The sequence below is a fragment of the Neomonachus schauinslandi genome, chromosome 2 (genome assembly GCF_002201575.2).
Source record: "Neomonachus schauinslandi chromosome 2, ASM220157v2, whole genome shotgun sequence".
Taxonomy (NCBI): Eukaryota; Metazoa; Chordata; class Mammalia; order Carnivora; family Phocidae; genus Neomonachus; species Neomonachus schauinslandi.
In genome coordinates this window covers 75,920,486-75,938,778 of record NC_058404.1, presented here as the reverse complement: position 1 = coordinate 75,938,778, position 18,293 = coordinate 75,920,486, and the positions used below count along the sequence as shown (strand labels likewise).

Sequence of the window (18,293 nt, the reverse complement as noted above, 5' to 3'; positions counted from 1 at the left end):
TAGAATGTGCTGTAGCAGCCATCCAGCCCGATCTAGCAGGAACAGCCTAACACACATGGATAGGGGCAAGCATCCCACTTAGCAGCTAGTCTTCTGGATGCATGGTGCTTTAGCGCCCTATATTTTGTTGCTCTCTGACCTTGCCCCGAACTGTCTCATTGCAGTGGACAACTAAGCCTTCTCATAGCACAGCCAGACCCCTCTGACCAGCAAAGATGCAGGCCTCTGTCTGCTCACCAGTATTCAGCTTCCCCTACAATGCTCTGTATATATATAAATGAATTGGATAATTTTTTCATCACTGTATATTTATTTTTTAATAGCTTTGACATTTCATGTCTAAGGGAAGACACCACTGTCTCTCCTTAGTACAGGCATAGCTCATTTTATTGCACTTCGTTGCACTATGTAGATACTGTGTGGTTTTTGTTTTTGTTTTTTACAATTAATTTGGTCTGTGGCAACCCTGCATCGGGCAAGCCAATCGGTGCCACAGTTCCAACAGCATTTGCTCACTTTGTGTCTCTGTGCCACATTTTGGTAAGTCTTGCAATATTTCAAACTTTTTCATTATTATTTTATTTATAATGCTGAATTATAATCAGTGATCTTTGATATTACTATTATATTGTTTCCCTGAGACCCAACAATGTTGAAATTAGGCCAATAACCCTACAATGGCCTCTAAGTGTTCAAGTGAAAGGAAGAGTTGCATGTCTCTCACTTTAAGTCAAAAGCTAGAAATGATTATGTTTAGTGAGGAAGGCATGTCGAAAGCTGAGATGGGCCAAAAGCCAAGCTTCTTGCATGAAAGTTAGCGAAACTGTGAATTCAAAGGTAAAGTTCTCAAAGGAAATTAAAGGTGCTATTCCAGGGAACACATGAATGGTAAGAAAGTGAAAAGGCCTTATTGATGATATGGAAAAAGTTGGAGTGGTCTGGATGGGAGATCAAACCAGCCATAACATTCCCTTAAGCCAAAGCCTAATCCAGAGCAAGGCCCTAACTTCTTTAATTCTATGTAGGCTGAGAGAGATAAGGAAGCTGCAGAAGACAAGTCTGGAGCCAGCAAAGGCCGGTTCATGAGGGTTAAGGTAAGAAGCCATCTTCAAAACATCAAAGTGCAGGATGAAGCAGCAAGTGCTGATGGAGAAGCTGCAGCAAGTTCTCCAGAAGATCCAGCTAAGATCATTCATGAAGGTGGCTACACTGAACAATAGATTTTCAATGTAGATGAAACACCTGTATATTGGAAGAAAACACCATCCAGAACTTTCATAGCTAGAGAGAAGTCAATGCCTGGCTTGAAAATTTCAAACGACAGGCTGACTCCCTTGTTGGGGGCAAAGGCAGCCGGTGACTTTAAAGTTGAAGCCAATGTTCATTTACCATTTCCCAAATCCTACAGCCCTTTTGAGTTATGGTAAATCTACTCTACCTGTGCTTTATCAGTGGAACAACAAAGCCTGGATGACAGCACATGTTTACAACACGGTTTACCGAATATTTTAAGCCCACTGTTGACACCTACTGCTCAGAGAAGATTTCCTTTCCAGATATGACTGCTCACTGACAATGCACTTGGTCACCCAAGAGCTCTGATGGAGATGGACAACATCAATGTTTTCATGTCTGCTAATACAACATCCATTCTATGGCCCATGGATCAAGGAATAATTTCAACTTTTGAGTGTTCTCATTAAGAAACACATTCCATAAGGCTATAGCTGCCAAAGATAGTGATGGATCTGGGCAAAGTAAATTGAAAACGTTCTGAAAGGATTCAGCATTCTGGATGCCATTAAGAACATTCGTGATTCATGGGAAGAGGTCAGATATCAACATGAATAGAAGTTTAGAAGAAGGTGGTTCCAAATCTCAAGGATGACCTTGAGGATTTCAAGACTTCAGTGGAGGAAGTCACTGCAGATGTGGTGGAAATAATGAGAGAACCAGAATTAGAAGTGGAGTCTGGGGGCGCCTGGGTGGCTCAGTTGGTTAAGCGACTGCCTTCGGCTCAGGTCATGGTCCTGGAGTCCTGGGATCGAGTCCCACATCGGGCTCCCTGCTCGGCAGGGAGTCTGCTTCTCCCTCTGACCCTCTCCTCTCTCCTGCTCTCTGTCTCTCATTCTCTCTCTCTCAAATAAATAAAATCTTTAAAAAAAAAAAAAAAAAAAAAAAAGAAGTGGAGTCTGAAGGTGGGACTGAATTGCTGCCATCTCATGGTAAAACTAACAGATGAGGAGTTGCTTCTTAGGGTGAGCAAGACAGTGGTTCTTGAGATGGAATCTACCCCGGTAAGGATACTGTGAAGATTGTTGAAATGACAACAAAGGATTTAGAATATTCCGTAAATTTAGTCTGAGAGAACTGACTCCAATTTTGAAAGCTGTTCTACTCTGGGTAAAATGCTATCAATTAGCATCATACGCTACAGAGAAATTGTTCATGAATGGAAAAGTCAATTAATGTGGCAAACTTCACTGTTGTCCTATTTTAAGAAATTGCCATAGCCACCCCAGCCTTCAGCAGCCATCACCCTGGTCAGTCAGCAGCCATCAACATTGAGGCCAGACCCTCCACCAGCAAAATGACTATGACTTGCTGAAAGCTCAGATATGGTTAGCATTTTTTAGCAATAAAGTATTTTTAAGTTAAGGTATGTACATCTTTCTTTAAACGTAATGCTATTACACATTTAATAGAATATGGTATAGTGTAAACATAACTTCTATATGCGCTGGGAAACCAGAATATTCATTTGACTTGCTTTACTGTGATATTCACTTTACTGTAGTGGTCATATCACTGAGGTATGTCTGTATAGAGCTTTCTTAGGTATAGTACTGAACTGAAGGGTTAGTTACATGCTCTGATGCTCTTTGGAAGTAACAAATCTGCTCTTCAGCTGTTGGCTACTTGGGATCGGGAGAACATTGTGGTGGGCCTCAGTGGTCCTCTGAGTCAGGGCGCTATTGAATAAACAAACTTAATTATGACTGAAGAAATAAATGTCACTGTCCTTTTTATTTTAATTGTAAAGAAGAACTAAATATGGGTATTGTGGTATTAAGACTGTCAGTTGATTTCTGTTAAAAGAGGATAGACAACAAATAGGTAATTTTCCTTTCTAAACTTCCTTTCCTTTCTAAATTCTAAAGGAATTTGAATCACTACTTCTCCTGAAAAATATTTCAATGAGTTATTGGCTAATTTACAGTATTTGAAGAGAAACAATCCATGGCTTACATACAATTAAGATTCCTTTAAAAAAAAAAAAAAGTCCAGAATGTATCCCAGACTCTGAAATATAAATATATTAGCTTAACAGTGCCTGAGTTAATCTATTAGACTCCAAAATACCGTAACAGTGTTTTGCACTACATGTGTATGAAAACCTAGGTTTAGGGATTTTTGCTCTTGCCAAGAGCCCAGCCTCACAGAAACATCTTTTCATGATCTGATGTTTCAAGCATTCATAAATTCCCTATTAAGCCTAAAAGGAATCCCCATTAATGGATCAGTTCATGTTTGAGTTTTTAGGTAACATCAATATAAACTGTCTACATAAAATTAAGAAGCTAAGCAGGAATTCTCTTATGTTCTTGAAGAGAAATAAATTTAAGGCTTTAATTTATTCTCTGCAACTCATTCTTTTTTTTTTAAACTGGTATTTATGTATGTATGTATGTATGTATGTTCAGTTAGCCACTGTATAGTACATCATTAGTTTTTGACACAGTGTTCAGTGGTTTGTTAGTTGTGTATAACACCCAGTGCTCATCACAACACATTCTGCAACTCATTCTAATTATGTATTATACCTGAGAAGTTATGTTTATAGAACAATAAAACAGATCAAATCTACTTGTTTAATTGCTAAAGAGAAATGTATCATTTTAGCACAACAAATGGGAAAATTACTCAATTGGGAATCAGTAGAGCTAGCTAGGTTTTGCTTTAGGCTCTGCCATACCTGTATGACCTTAGGCAAATCATTTAACCTCTGCAGGTTGAGTTCTGGTCTGAGGCCGACTCTTCTGTGGTTTAACAGGATGAGCTTGCAATTACGAGAGAGGCCCCTAGATGGTGCTGTTGTTCTGATTTAGGCTTTGTGTTTTTTCCCCTCTATAATTACAGTGAAGTAAAAAAGGCATAGGTTAGAAAATGATTTCCTATTAGTTCTGAAAAAATTCACTGTTAAGTATTCAAAATGGCACTGAATTATGAATCACATGGCCCAAGTGCATCAGGCATTAATTTAAAGGAATTAACCATAAAAAGGAATTAACCATTAATGACTATAATGAATATCTTCTATTATAATTAGCCCAAATATCCATCACTATTTCTCTAGGTATATGTATCTAAGCCTAAGAAACTGAATAAAAACCAAAAAATTATTGTTAAGACTGATGTATAACAAATACTATAGAAAAATATTTTGTTTTTTTTTTCAAATGCTCGTTCTAACAACAAATCTTGATAAATGCACTGATTGTTTTTCACTATGACTGTTTCAGGCTATATTTAAAACCTGTGATTTCCATGAGCACAATGACAGATATATTATATTAAGCCCCCAACTATGTAAACAAGGACATCTTTTAAAAAAACTCTTTTAAGTATTTCAAAAGGATGAGAATAATTTATTAAATGACTTCTCTAGGGGCGCCTGGGTGGCTCAGTTGGTTAAGCAGCTGCCTTCGTCTCAGGTCATGATCCCAGGGTCCTGGGATCGAGCCCCGCATCGGGCTCCTTGCTCAGCGGGGAGCCTGCTTCTCCCTCTCCCCCTGCTCATGCTCTCTCTCTGTGTCTCAAATGAATAAATAAAATCTTAAAAAAAAAAAAATTAAAATAATAAATAACTTCTCTAGTTTCCACCCAGTAAAGAAAAAGAATTTGAAGATTCTAGTTTGAGTAGGCTTGGATGTACAATATCAGGTTTCACCTAAAATTATGGAAAGGAAAAAGAATACATTCCTATTTCTCCCCTATGAAATTCACTGAGTATAAAAATTACGTTCAATCATTATAAGAGAACAAGAAGGTACCTATGAAAACCCATCCTGAGCAACATCTTGGCTTCTTGTCAATTGAGTGGGTAGTAAGTGGCAAGCAAAAAACGTGCCATGAAGGAGTGAAATGATACAAAACTTTGGATTTTGTTTCAATAAAGATTTCTGTCAACAAGTTAAAGAGGAAATATATTGGATCTTGGTGTATCCAAGACAGTATTGCTATGTGTGAAAGCTTTCCATCGAACTAACCAATCTACCAGTTATCCAACCAACCAACCAACCAACCAACTTTTATTGAGCCCTGTATCATGCAAAGGGCTGGAGATACAATGGTACCATCTCCATTCTCAAAAGACTCAGTCTAGTATGAGAAAAGGACTTTAAAAAGTTCAGTTCAGTTTATTATAGTGTCAAGTAGATTTACAACTATTGCACTTACCATTCTGCTAACACAAGGCCAAAATTTAAGAGGGATATTTTTCTCCAATAAAGCTAGGCTTTCACGATCTTTGATATATGATGTCAAAATTACACAGGCAAATATTATACCTCATGTCCTATTCCAGACACATCCCCCACTTCCTGCTGTTGTGCACCTTGCTGCAAATAAGAATTCAGTGGAGATAATGCTCCAAGTAACTATTTCTCATGAAATTACTCTTAAGTGAGATTTGACAAGAGTTTTCTTTATACTGTCCTCTTTAACCAAAATGTAAGAAAAACAGCTCCCATACTCCAAAATCAATTATAACCAGGTAACTGGAAGATGAAGTTCCATCAAAGACAAACATCTCCTCCCTTACAGAACCCCACATGGTGTTCACATAATTGTTGCCAACTGGCTGCCTAACTTTTTGGACAGTGGGAAACAATGACGAAAGCTAAAAAGTGACCAAGCATATGAAACTCTTCTCAAAAATGGAAGAAAATCGTGAAGGTTGTTGGGGAAGTGTTTTACATTTCCAATGAAATTCTATTCCATTGATCTGTTTGGAAGATTGTCTTCGACCTATTTGGCTTAAGCCCATAAGCTGTAATTGATTCAGTCACATAAAGAACCACTTTTATCTTAAGTCTGGAATGTGTAACAAATGGATAGCAGGAAAGTGGCTTTTTATTTACTCTAATAATTTACGCAGGAATAAGTTGGGGGAAAAATACCCAAAGAAGTATCAGCCTTGGGCCTCCTTAAATTATTTTTCATTCCGATTATAGTGGAAAGAAATAAGCTGTGGGGGTTTGGTGTTTTCTGTCTTAACAGTTGCTCTGTATTCTGAGATATATGTGATTCATAATGTACCACTATGACAAGACACAGTTTTTATGTATTACTGGGGTAACACAAAGAAAATGAATTTTTCTTTGGGCACCAGTAATTGTCGAAAGAATGATTGCAGATTCAGAAAATGTGCTTTATAATAACCCCGTTAGCATAAAGTATACATGGAAGAAAGAAGGTATAGCAGGTATGTGGAAGGGTTAGTTGTATTAGCAAGGCATTTCAGGATGGTTTTGGTTCTTTTGACTAAGATACATCAAATTTTAACCCCCTTTAAATCCTTGGACAGAGGGAAAAATACTTGATAACACAAGGAGCATTTGATGAGCATGAGCTGATTCACCAAGTGCTTATAAAGGCTCCAGCTAGTTAATAAACTGCCCCACCTGAAGCAAAGATTTGCCCTGGTAATAAGGATAATGCGCTTAAATGGTTAGAATTAATTTGAATGTCAAAAATGAAATTTAGATTACCAACCATGTCCTGATAATTATAGCACAGAGAATATAAAATGTCCTCTTTTTAAACTAAAGTAAAAAATGAAGAAGCACGGTTAATTTCCTTGTGCTGATGCAAAGATGTCCAAGTGCGACATCTGCTCGTAAGCCTCCCCATGCTGCCACGGCACCCGACGCTTTCCCTGGGGGAAGTGTGTACCTGCCTTGCTAATCCTGCCTGACGTCCTCCTTGGTAGGATACCGGGGTGGTTCATGGGTTTCCGTGTGCGTGTTTTAGTTACTCTGAATGAAAGAGGACTACAAAACCCAGACATATTCTGCTTTCAGAAAATTCTAGTGTACCATGTACATAGATATTTCTTTCAAAGGTTTACAAAAATAGTGCAAAAACATATCTGATAGTCAAAGTGATAGTTCAAGTGAGTTCTTGTGCCAAAGAACACAGTCAAGCTTCACCTTTAGCTGACTTGTAAAAACTGAACATAGTTTTTGGGAAATATTCCAGATTTTCCCATTAGTTCTCCACTCATCCAGTCATCATCTACAGATTCCAGCTCTGTTATGATGTCTCCAGCCTGTCAGAATACAGAAATTGGAAATAATGATTATTTTCTGTTGAGAATAAGCATGGTAAGCAGCCTCCTTAGAGAGGCATGGTTTATCTCGATGTCACTCACTGATCCTGATTTGCCCAGTGGATTAAACGATCTGCCCCACAGATGATCTAGACCTTACGACACCATTTGCTTGCATGCCTCTTCTCAGAGCCCCTTCCTTCGCCGTTATCACCCTCACTGCACTTTTATTTTCCCGCTTGCATTTTGTGCCCCCCAAATTCACTACTCCTAATCTAAAATTCTTCTTTAAGAACAGTCCTAAATGTCATATAGGTTATATCTATTTTTTTCACTTAACAATTATTTATCGAGCACCCAATATGTGTCAGACACTGTTCTGAGTATGACGCATACGGCAAGGAATAAAGGCCTCATGTTAGAGTAGGGAAGCAAATAAATAAGCTGGCCCAGGAGGACAGAAAGTGTGGGGTTGCTATCTCATTAGTTCCAGTCAGGGAACGCCCCCCTGAAGGTGACATTTTAGCAAAGACTTGAAGGTAAGAGGGTCCATGTACTTACCATAGATAGTCCTACTCTATACTCTATGTACTTTATAGGAATTAACTCATTTAAACAACACTGCAGTCCCAGAGTACTGTTACTTTGCCATTTGAGAGAGAGATTTTTATAGACTTCTTTAAAGAGAAGGAACCCGAAGCTCAGAGAGATTAAACAGCTTCCTTGGGGCTGCATGTCTAGTTAGTGGTAGGGACAGGATTCCAATCTAGTATGGTTTCAGGGCCGGTGTTGCTAACCATTGGGAAACACAGCCATCACATTTCACAGTGGATTTTTTACTTAGAAAGGATCTTACTGGGGTGCCTGGGTGGCTCAGTTGGTTAAGCGACTGCCTTCGGCTCAGGTCATGATCCCGGAGCCCCTGGATCGAGTCCCGCATCGGGCTCTCTGCTCAGCGGGGGGTCTGCTTCTCCCTCTGACCCTCCCCCCTCTCATGTGCTTTCTCTCATTCTCTCTCTCTCAAATAAATAAATAAAATCTTAAAAAAAAAAAAAAAAAGAAAGAAAGGCTCTTACTATAATTGCCTTTCCTCAACATCCTGAGCATTTTGTACTATACATTCATTCTTCCACATAATGGTATCCTCCTTTACCATTTGGTTTATTCCATGCTTCTAGGGCCTCACAATCAAATTTACATTCCTGTCTTTAAAAGAGCTTCTCCCTGACTCAGAACATCTGATTTACCCTCATCAAGTCAGTCAAAGGCACTGTGTATCTTATTCATGTGTGAATTATAATTCCTCAACAGATGAAGACATCATTTTTGAAATTATCTCCTGAAACTATTTTGTTCTTTATGGATTCTAACCATTTCTTAGAATCTGGGTTTAAGATTCTCTCATGGTTCAGGATGACCCTGGCTACTTTTAAGAATCTCTTTATCAGGCTAAATGGATTTTATTTATAGCACCGTACACTGCCCTCTGGAAAAATGGTTTGATTTAAGGCCTTTCTTTATGGAAAATGGAAAGGAAAAATGCTATCAAATGTCATTAATTTACTTTACTCTGACAAAATCCGTAAAAATTCTGGCTGTTCAAAGTTTCTATTATAAATGAGTTCCTTCTGGTTCCTAAATTATAACATAATAGTTGAAACTTTTTTGGGGGGGGGGGCTCTGGTCCATATGAACATACCATGTCAGTTTTCTGATGGCTAGGACATTTCTTTTTCAAAAAAGTTCTACTAATATTCTGTGAATATTTAATAAAATATTAATGATTAACAATGAATCCCTTAACTAAAAAACTCGAGAACTACCTTGTTTATAGTCAGTCATTTGTAAAATGAAGGCAACTTTTTTTCTGGAGAATACTATGAATTCTGTTATTTATACTAACATAACTTAAACAAAGGCTAAAATAACATCCAAAAAGTTTGAATCCAGATTGTTCACTTGCAGTAACATTTTTCGTAAAGATAAAAAGAATGAAGTTTGAGCCAGTGATTCCCATGACTGAAAAGGACAAGGGCAACAGTTCCCAAACACTTGGATTTTGAGAACCAAGAAATTAAGGGGGGGGGAAAGGAACTGATACAAGGTTACCAAATTATAATTCTGCATAAGAAATATCATTTACTAAGAGCATTTTATAAGAGAAATGACATTTTAATATGAAAAGGAAGAAATTCCCAGAATGGAAAACTCCATAACAGAATAGGAAAGTTAGCAACTTTATACTGATTTATCTCTGCATGCCCCTTACTCCGTGACTTCCCAATATCACCTTCGTTTCCCTCGTTTTGTTTTAGACAGGTGGTGGGGCACCTGCTGTTTTAAGTTTCCTCTTCTCCAATCACTCCCTGATGCTTTAATTCTTTCTATGGCATTCCTGCCTCTGGCTGAGTATCCGATGATGGAGAATTTCCCAGTGTCTGACGTAGGCTGTTCTGATGGCAACTGCTGCTAAACCCACCCTCCTTCCTCTTGGAACAGTCCCAATGTACTGTCCTGAGTGCCTTCCTCTGACCATGGTCCAATTGTAAGCTGGGGAAACAGGATCATGGAAATATTCTGTTTTTACTCTTTAAAAAACAAACAAAAAAGAAGAGGCACTTCTTCGGTAAAATAAGATGAAATTTTAGGCTGCTAAAAACAAAAAAAACCTTTGCAGGGGTGCGTGGCTGACTCAGTCAGAAGTACATGTGACTCTTAATCTCGGGGGCATGAGTTCAAGCCCCACACTGGGTGCAAAGATTACATACATATATACATACACACATAAATAAGCAACCTCTGCATAGGAACTTAACCTTTTGGGATCATTTCCCCAAAGTGTAGTCAGTATCTTTGTGGACAAGACTCCAGTGTCTTATGAAGACTGCTGCAGTGGCCAACTGTAGTAGGTACCATCTGATTTCTCCACTGATTTCAAATGATATGACAGTAACATGCTGCAAAAGCTATGGGGAGAATTATCCTTCACTAGGGCTACCAATGAAAATTCTAGTATTGTTGAGATCAGATGTTACAAGACCTAGGAATAAGGAATTTGTTTGGGGATTGTGGGGCTATCAGGCCAGTAAGGTTTTAAAAGTACTTAAACAAGCCTTGCTGATAATTTAAATGTGCCCTATTCACCTTCTCTAATCTTGTCCATTAGAGTTAGGGTCTGAGATCTGTTCCCCCCTGGCTAATGATCAATACTCCACCCAAATGTTCCACTCTTCAGTGGAAGACAATTCGAAATTTATAGCTGTTTAATGCAGTTATAAAAAGATACACATTCTGACCTTGAAGGAAAGCTCATCTTCATTCTCCCCATGGAAATCATATAAGGCTTTGGCCTTCTTCCCCTTCAGTGCTAAAGCAGACATGCTTTTTGCCTCAGCTGTGAAGACATCAAAAATTTAAATATATAGAGAGAGACATTGGACTAAAACACAAATCAAAAATTTTAAGAAGCCCCCCACTTCTCACTCCTGGGACAGAATAATTTCAAGTAATTTTGAATTTACTTAACTTGCAAAAAGATGATGTTTTCTTACCAGGAGAACAACTATACGGCATACATTTAGTAGACAAAATTAGCCATTATTATTAAGTGAAGGCATTTTTGTCTTTATTTTCCCCCGTATCTTCAACAAAGTATATGAAAAGAGTTTGCATACATTTATGAATCAACTCTTTCAAATGCAGGCAAACAAGTTAAACTGAGCATGGTTGGAGGGAAAGGAATATCTATCATTCCAAAGGTCTTGGGCTCCCCTCTGAGAGTAACAGTCATTTCTGCAGTTGCCATACCTGGGCAGGGCCGCACAAAGACTGCTGGGAAGATCCCCTCCCTGTCACGCAGTCTGCCCTTGCACCACTCAGAGTCCACGTGCTCAAGGATCAGGATCCGGTCTCCCCTCCTGAAGGATAAGTCATCACTTGTCTCTGCTGTAAAACTGTGAAGGGCTTCACACCATTCTCCAGAAAGACTATTATCCTGTTACAAACCGGAAGTTCGGTAAGAAATGTGAGATTTTATTTGACATTGATGTCTATAAAGCTGAAAAAAGTAGTGGGGGAAAAAAAAGCTGAAGGGTCAAAGATTTCAAAGCCTGAAGGCTTCTTTAAATCACCCAAGAGGGGCGCCTGGGTGGCTCAGTTGGTTAAGTGACTGCCTTCGGCTCAGGTCATGATCCTGGAGTCCCGGGATCGAGTCCCACATCGGGCTCCCTGCTCAGCGGGGAGTCTGCTTCTCCCTCTGACCCTCCCCACTCTCATGTGCTCTTTCTCATTCTCTCTCTCAAATAAATAATTAAAATCTTAAAAAAAAAAAATCATTAAATCACCCAAGACTTTATGTCTGCTACCAACTTTCAGAAATAAAAGTTTCCAATAACTTTTTTCTTAAAATAGAATTCCAAATGACAGATATGATGAGATTTGCAGCTTTTCTGCTTTTAAGGTATATACAATGCTTAAGCAAAAACTTTTTGCTGATTGTGATCTTAACATCTGTAACATGAGTTACATTAAAAACATTAGGTAAAAGCATATGGTATTTATGTATAAGTATTTATGACACTATGAAAAAATTCTGGTGAAGCATATAATTTTCAGTGAAGCTCTTCTTTACCTAAATTAGGAAGGATCAGAATGGGTATGTTAATTCCAGGTCTTTACCTGATTCAGAGGCTATCAGATTCCATCATATGGGACTTCATTAATTCATCCTTTTAATTTTATGAGGTATAGTTAGCATTAAGGTTGGTAGGGTAATAACCTAAACGTGGTAGGCTAGTTGATGGAATGCTCCAACAAGAATGCCTTTACCCCACATACATCAGAGGAAGGATCTGCTCTGCAAAAAGGTGTCTCTGCCAAGTCAGGATGGGAACACTATGTTCGAGGAGCTCAAGCAGGGAGGAGAGGAAAATGTGAAGGAAAATGCAAAGGCAAAGGCTTGGAGCCAGACAGGTCTGGGTTCTAGACCGAAGCTCAGATTCGTCTTAGTGCTGCTAAGCGTTGTTGTGAGGCCTGAAGGAGTTAATGCAGGGAGCACGCTTGGCACAGTGCCTAGCGTATCTGAAGTTCGCCACCACTGATGGCATATGATACAAAACCAAAACAAAACAATAAACAAAACCCCCTCTTGCTCCTGCACTTGAGTAACCGTATCTTCAAGAATGGTACTTTCAACTCCCAAGAAATGCAGGCACTACGTGCACATTTCCTTCTGGAGAACTGTAGTCACCCTCTTTCCTGTTTGACTTTATCAGTGGGTGGGGATCAAAGAATTTAGAGACACACAGCCCAATGACCAGTGATATTTTGATAAACAACGATCCCATCAGGCTCACTCTTCTAAAATAGGTCATAAAAACAACGGAAGTCATCCATATTCCTATTCCGTTTAACACTTTTGAAGTCATGCTATACAGCGTAAAATTTTTAATCCATTTTTTCTCTTTCCCATTATAAAAATAATACAAATGTTCCCAAACATTTGGCAAGCTGGAAAATGTATGAAGAAGTAGGGAAAAAACCCACCCCCCTATAATCTTACCACATAAAGTTGCATGTTAGCAACTTAAGTGTATTTCCTCCTAGTCTTTTTATGCTATATATTCAATTTCCCTATAACGTATGTTTTCCTCCCATGACATTTATTTCATAAATCTAGTATTCGTGGACTCAGAACATTCTCCTAATAATGGTCACATTTAGATTGCTTCTAATTTTTTCCTATTATAACATCACCACTACGACCATCTTTGTGACTAAAATCTTTTTTTTTTGAAGGGGGGGAGCAGGGGGAGGAGCAGAGGGAGAGGGAGAGGACCTCCAGCAGACTCTGTGCTGAGCATGGAGTCCCATGTGGGGCTCGATCCCACGACCCTGAGACCACGACCTGAGCTGAAACCAAGAGTCGGATGCTCACCCGACTAAGCCACCCAGGTGCCCTTTAAAAATTTTTTAGTATCAGTCACTTACAGGAATATCTCTTTTATGAATATTCTAATCATGTCTCTTTCCTTGTTTGCTGTCAGGGTGTGCATGTCTTTCTAACCCATTTGTATGAGCTCTATTATACACAATAAAGACAGTAACCATCTATCCATTTATTTCAAACATTTGCTCCATGAATTGAAAAATGGTTTATAACATTTTCTCTTGGTAATTATGATTTTAATATTCTTCCCAGAGTTGAAACCCAGTTTTAATAGTTGCCTATTCAAGCAGCCTACCTGAGAATTTGCACCATAATCATCTTTTTTGGTCTTCGGTGGTACCTTTGTGTCTATGTTAAAGAAAAAGAAAAAAGTTAAAACTTTAGATAGATGTAAAGACCATGTACTAGTACTGGAGAAAAACCGCAGAGAGAGTAAAAAGTCTGGGACTCTAGATCAGTCTCTTCATGTACTAGCTATCTCTGACTGGTACCATCCTCTCTGGGCTTGTTTTCTTTACTGTAAAGTGGGGGACACACATTAGTTATACTAGGTAGTCCACTTCTGTTTAAAAGTTTTTGATTCTTCGCCATTTCTGATATGAAGCTATTGCTAATTACCTAAAATACCAACACCAGATCTTTGAGAGATTATAACAATGGCTATCCCAATAATGACTATTACCATTTAAAAATAATTTTTCTTTCTATTTTAAAAAATATGAATTATTAATCAGCTTAAGTATTATCCTATTATTTGGTTTAGTTGAATTAGGATAGAATAAAATAAAAAACCATATTCTTCATACTCACTTGAAACACTGGCACCAGAGGTGGGATGGTCCTCCACGAGTTCTACAAAGTTAAGGGGGAAAATCCCAGTTCTGTCTCGAAGTTCTCCTCTGGCCCATTCTTCATTCACATACTCTTTAAGAATAATAATTTCTCCCTCCGAGAAACTTAACTCATCCTTCTGGTCTCCAATATATTCAAACCGAGCGATACATCTTGGGCCTCTGAACAAAGAAGATCATGGTTATGGGTTAAACTAGAGAGTACTAACTTTCAAAATGCTTTAAAACCTTCATTTGGTCTTTCAACAAATATTTATTCTGTGTTACTATGGAACAAGATACACTAGGCATAATTTAAAATTTTCTGTGAAAAAGAATAAGGTATATTTCTAAATGATAGTCCTTACCTTTTAGGTATGAACCCATTCACTCAAAAGGCTAAAGAAAAAAAAGGCTAAAGTCAAGGTCACAGAGTACATGCAGAATTCCAAATGAGTGCCTGAGGGGCCAGTCTACATTGGCATATCTTTTGATCACCTTTATTTCATTCCATGTCTTTGTATGCTTGGGCCACAGAAATCCATAGCTGAATCCGAACCCTCTCAATCGTAACTGCACTGAGTTTTAGGAGTGCCAACCCTGAGAATCTCAGGGCAAGACATGAAACTTCCATGGCAGAATGCAATGGGCATCAGCTGGACAGAGGAGATGCTCAATATATGTTGAATCATCAGTGAGTTGTCTACATAGATACATGATTTTCACAACCACAAAGTTTGAAGAAAACAAACTGGAAAAATTGTAACAGTCTTAACACTGTTGTTCTAAAGATGATTTCTGTAATCACCTTTAAAAAGGCTTCACTTCTGAGAATGAGAACAATCTTTTAATGATCTGCAACTGTGACTGAAAATAAGATAAAAGCAGAGATAAAACCGTGTCTCCAGAAGGCATGGTTTAATACCAAACCTTCGCTTTAAGGCTTTAGAAAGGAAGTCTCAATAGCAACAGTCAAGGGGATGCAACTGCCTGAAGAGACAAGGTTGGTCCTGGCACCAATCAAAGTCTGATTTAAGTCAGGTCAATGGATCAGCGGCTGTGAAAGCCCACTTTAAATTCAACCTGCTGACACAGTAAACACTGCTTAAAAATCGGAGAAAAACTGAGCCTGAAATAGAATTCAACCATTGTGACATCAGAAGTTTTCTTATTTGTGGTAACCTTTGCATTTATTTTCTGAAGTCCTTGGAGAGCATCTCCTTATGTCTGACCTATTCAAAGACAGGTTTACAGTCTTCAGCAGGTAGTGAATTCTACTAATTTGCTCATCTAACTGGAATATAGAGTTGCACTGTGGCAGTGTTTTAAATCACCAAGAATTACAGTGGTGCATGAAAGGGTATATAAATTCATGGAAAGGTCTTCAGACAGAAAGGAAGACCCCTCCAACTTAACTCTTCCTTTACTTTCTTCTCATTCCTCTTAAAAACAAAACAGTGCAAAATGTCTAGCAGTTTTTGTAGGGTTCCGATTTCTATAGCGTTAAAATATTTTCAGTGACAAAAATAGCTGAACCTTCTAGGGGCACCTGGGTGGCTCAGTCATTAAGCGTCTGCCTTCGGCTCAGGTCATGATCCCAGGATCTTGGGATCGAGCCCCGCATCGGGCTCCTTGCTCTGCGGGAAGCCTGCTTCTCCCTCTCCCACTCCCCCTGCTTGTGTTCCCTCTCTCGCTGTCTCTCTCTCTGTCAAATAAATAAATAAAATCTTAAAAAAAAAAAAAAAGATTTTATTTTTAAGTAATCTTTACACCTAACATAGGGCTTGAACTTACAACCCGATCAAAAGTCACGTGCTCTTCCAACTGAGCCAGCCAGGTGCCCCCACCACTAAAGCTTTTTAAACAAGTTTTCCTCATAATTACAAAGACATACTGAGAAGGTGAATAATCACACATATCTGAAGTGTTTTAAGTTTGGTAATTCTTCCTCCTTTACATTTTGTGCAAAAGAACACAAATAAAACTTACTTAACACAGTGAGTTGAAATGGATTCTCTTTTCCCATTTCCTCCTTCTGGAATGTCAATCTGTAAAGACAATGTCAAGGCAACAATTTTTTGTTTTCAGATTTTAGTGAAATAAATGTAAGGCTAAGTAATTAGGAAATATGGGATTGAAATGAACCAGTCTAAGTCTTAAACTGATGAAGTAGTACCATAGGTGCTGAAAGGTAAGAAATCCAGACTTTGCGTTTTGAAAAAAAATATGTAACCTGGGATGTAGCCTCTCTTGAATAGAGAATCAATCCACTTATTTGCTGGAATAAGCACATTGATATCACTCTACCCCAGACTGGGTTTTCTCTCTCCCACATCCTCTAAATTGAAAACTTCAGATGAGGAGGACGGAAGACAGAAACTAGGCAGCAGGCACTCATGCACCACCCCACCTATTTCAAACCACTGGTAGAATTCTGCCAGACTTTCCTGAACCCCAAATAAAACCTTTCAATCAAACTTGTGGGTTCTCTCTTTTTCCTCACTCTGGACCATTTTCTTTTCCTTCAGTGTGAATATGGAAGGAATGAGTACTCAGTGAGCATCTATTAAGTGGCAGGCACTTTATAGAAGACCTTATTTACAAGGCTCAGTAGAGCTGGGTTGTCATAAAATATTTGACCATAACGCACAAAGTCTGAAAACTAAGTAAGGTTTTGAAGTTTATGTGAAATAAATCAGCACCCTTCCTGGTAAATTCTAAAAGTTTTAAAACAATTTTTTAAAATTGTAGGCTTACAAGTGGCATTTATACCAATAATGTGGCAGATCTGGTGTGACTGATTTCAGTGTGATCACTGTGCTTTTTAAAGTACTGCTAGGGGGCACCTGAGTGGCTCAGTTGTTAAGCATCTGCCTTCGGCTCAGGTCATGATCCCAGGGTCCTGGGATCAAGCCCCACATCGGGCTCCCCGCTCCGCGGGAAGCCTGCTTCTCCCTCTCCCACTCCCCCTGCTTGTGTTCCCTCTCTCGCTCTATCTCGCTGTCAAATAAATAAAATCTTTTAAAAAAATAAAATAAAATAAAGTACTGCTACATTGGGCAGAAGAAAAATGAGGAAGAGTGCTAAAACTAACATTATTCTTAATATTAACTTAGAGAATGCGGTAAAGAGTTCTCTAAAGAATCAGGGCATATATATACTGGAAAATTTTTGAGACCCGCATTTTAGAATTCATGAGACTCAAACTCATTTATATTTGAAAAATACAGGTTTTCTGTTGTTTTGTTTCCTAGGTTTCTGATGTAATGGAAAATCTTTGGCTTTCTCCCCTTCAAATAAGCTGTTAATGCTCAACGATTTAAGCTAGTTTTATTGATATCTTCCAGCATCAGTAAGTTCTATCAGGGACTGAATCATACTCTTCCTATTGATATAAATGTTCAAATGGCATTCTGATTTTCTCTCCGTGTTTCACAGATACCCGGGCTTAGCACTGGGGCGCTCTACAATATGGACTCACATATTGTAGGCTGTGAGGGCGTAAAAAATTCTGATGTTTTAATATAATTTTTCCCAGGGCACCTGGGTAGCTCAGTCATTAAGCGTCTGCCTTCGGCTCAGGTCATGATCCCAGGGTCCTGGGATCAAGCCCCGCATCAGGCTCCTTGCTCCGCGGGAAGCCTGCTTCTCCCTCTCCCACTCCCCCTGCTTGTGTTCCCTCTCTTGCTGTCTCTGTCAAATAAATAAGATCTTTAAAATATATATATATAATTTTTCCAATCAGATTTGAAGTTATTAAATTGTGAAAAACCATGAATGGACCACTACCTCCAATGAAAGTACTTTAGTAATCCCAAATCTTTTTTTTTTAAAGATTTTATTTATTTATTTGAGAGAGAGAATGAGATAGAGCATGAGACGGGGGAGGTCAGAGGGAGAAGCAGACTCCCTGCTGAGCAGGGAGCCCGATGTGGGACTCTATCCCAGGACTCCAGGATCATGACCTGAGCCGAAGGCAGTCACTTAACCAACTGAGCCACCCAGGCGCCCCCTATATCTTTTTTTTTTTTTAAGATGGAAATAAATGGGAATGGAAAGGATGAAAGAAACCAAAAGTGAAATGTACTCCAAAGAAAATAAGTGGCACCATCACCTCAGAAAACATTCCTTTGGGACTATCTGGTACTATTTAATTGTTGTTTACTAAAGGTTTCAAAGAGTT

The 18,293-nt window shown here is 38.7% G+C and overlaps 1 protein-coding gene across 2 annotated transcripts in view; it reads right to left on the bottom strand.

Moving 5' to 3' along the window:
* Positions 1–4,026: 4,026 nt before the first annotated feature.
* SH3D19 (SH3 domain containing 19) overlaps positions 4,027–18,293 on the bottom strand; it is a 49,237-nt gene continuing 34,970 nt past the window's right edge. The window contains exons 14-20 of one of the 2 annotated variants that reach the window (XM_021698843.2): positions 16,100–16,158; positions 14,091–14,293; positions 13,576–13,628; positions 11,141–11,327; positions 10,630–10,727; positions 7,215–7,333; positions 4,027–4,128 (exon numbers count right to left, since the gene is read on the bottom strand). In XM_021698843.2, coding sequence (XP_021554518.2) covers positions 7,217–7,333; positions 10,630–10,727; positions 11,141–11,327; positions 13,576–13,628; positions 14,091–14,293; positions 16,100–16,158 — 717 coding nt within the window. In that variant the 3' untranslated portion in view covers positions 4,027–4,128; positions 7,215–7,216. Of the gene's footprint in view, positions 4,129–5,406; positions 7,334–10,629; positions 10,728–11,140; positions 11,328–13,575; positions 13,629–14,090; positions 14,294–16,099; positions 16,159–18,293 lie in introns of those variants that run through there. The other variant, XM_044912871.1, reaches the window with a different exon arrangement.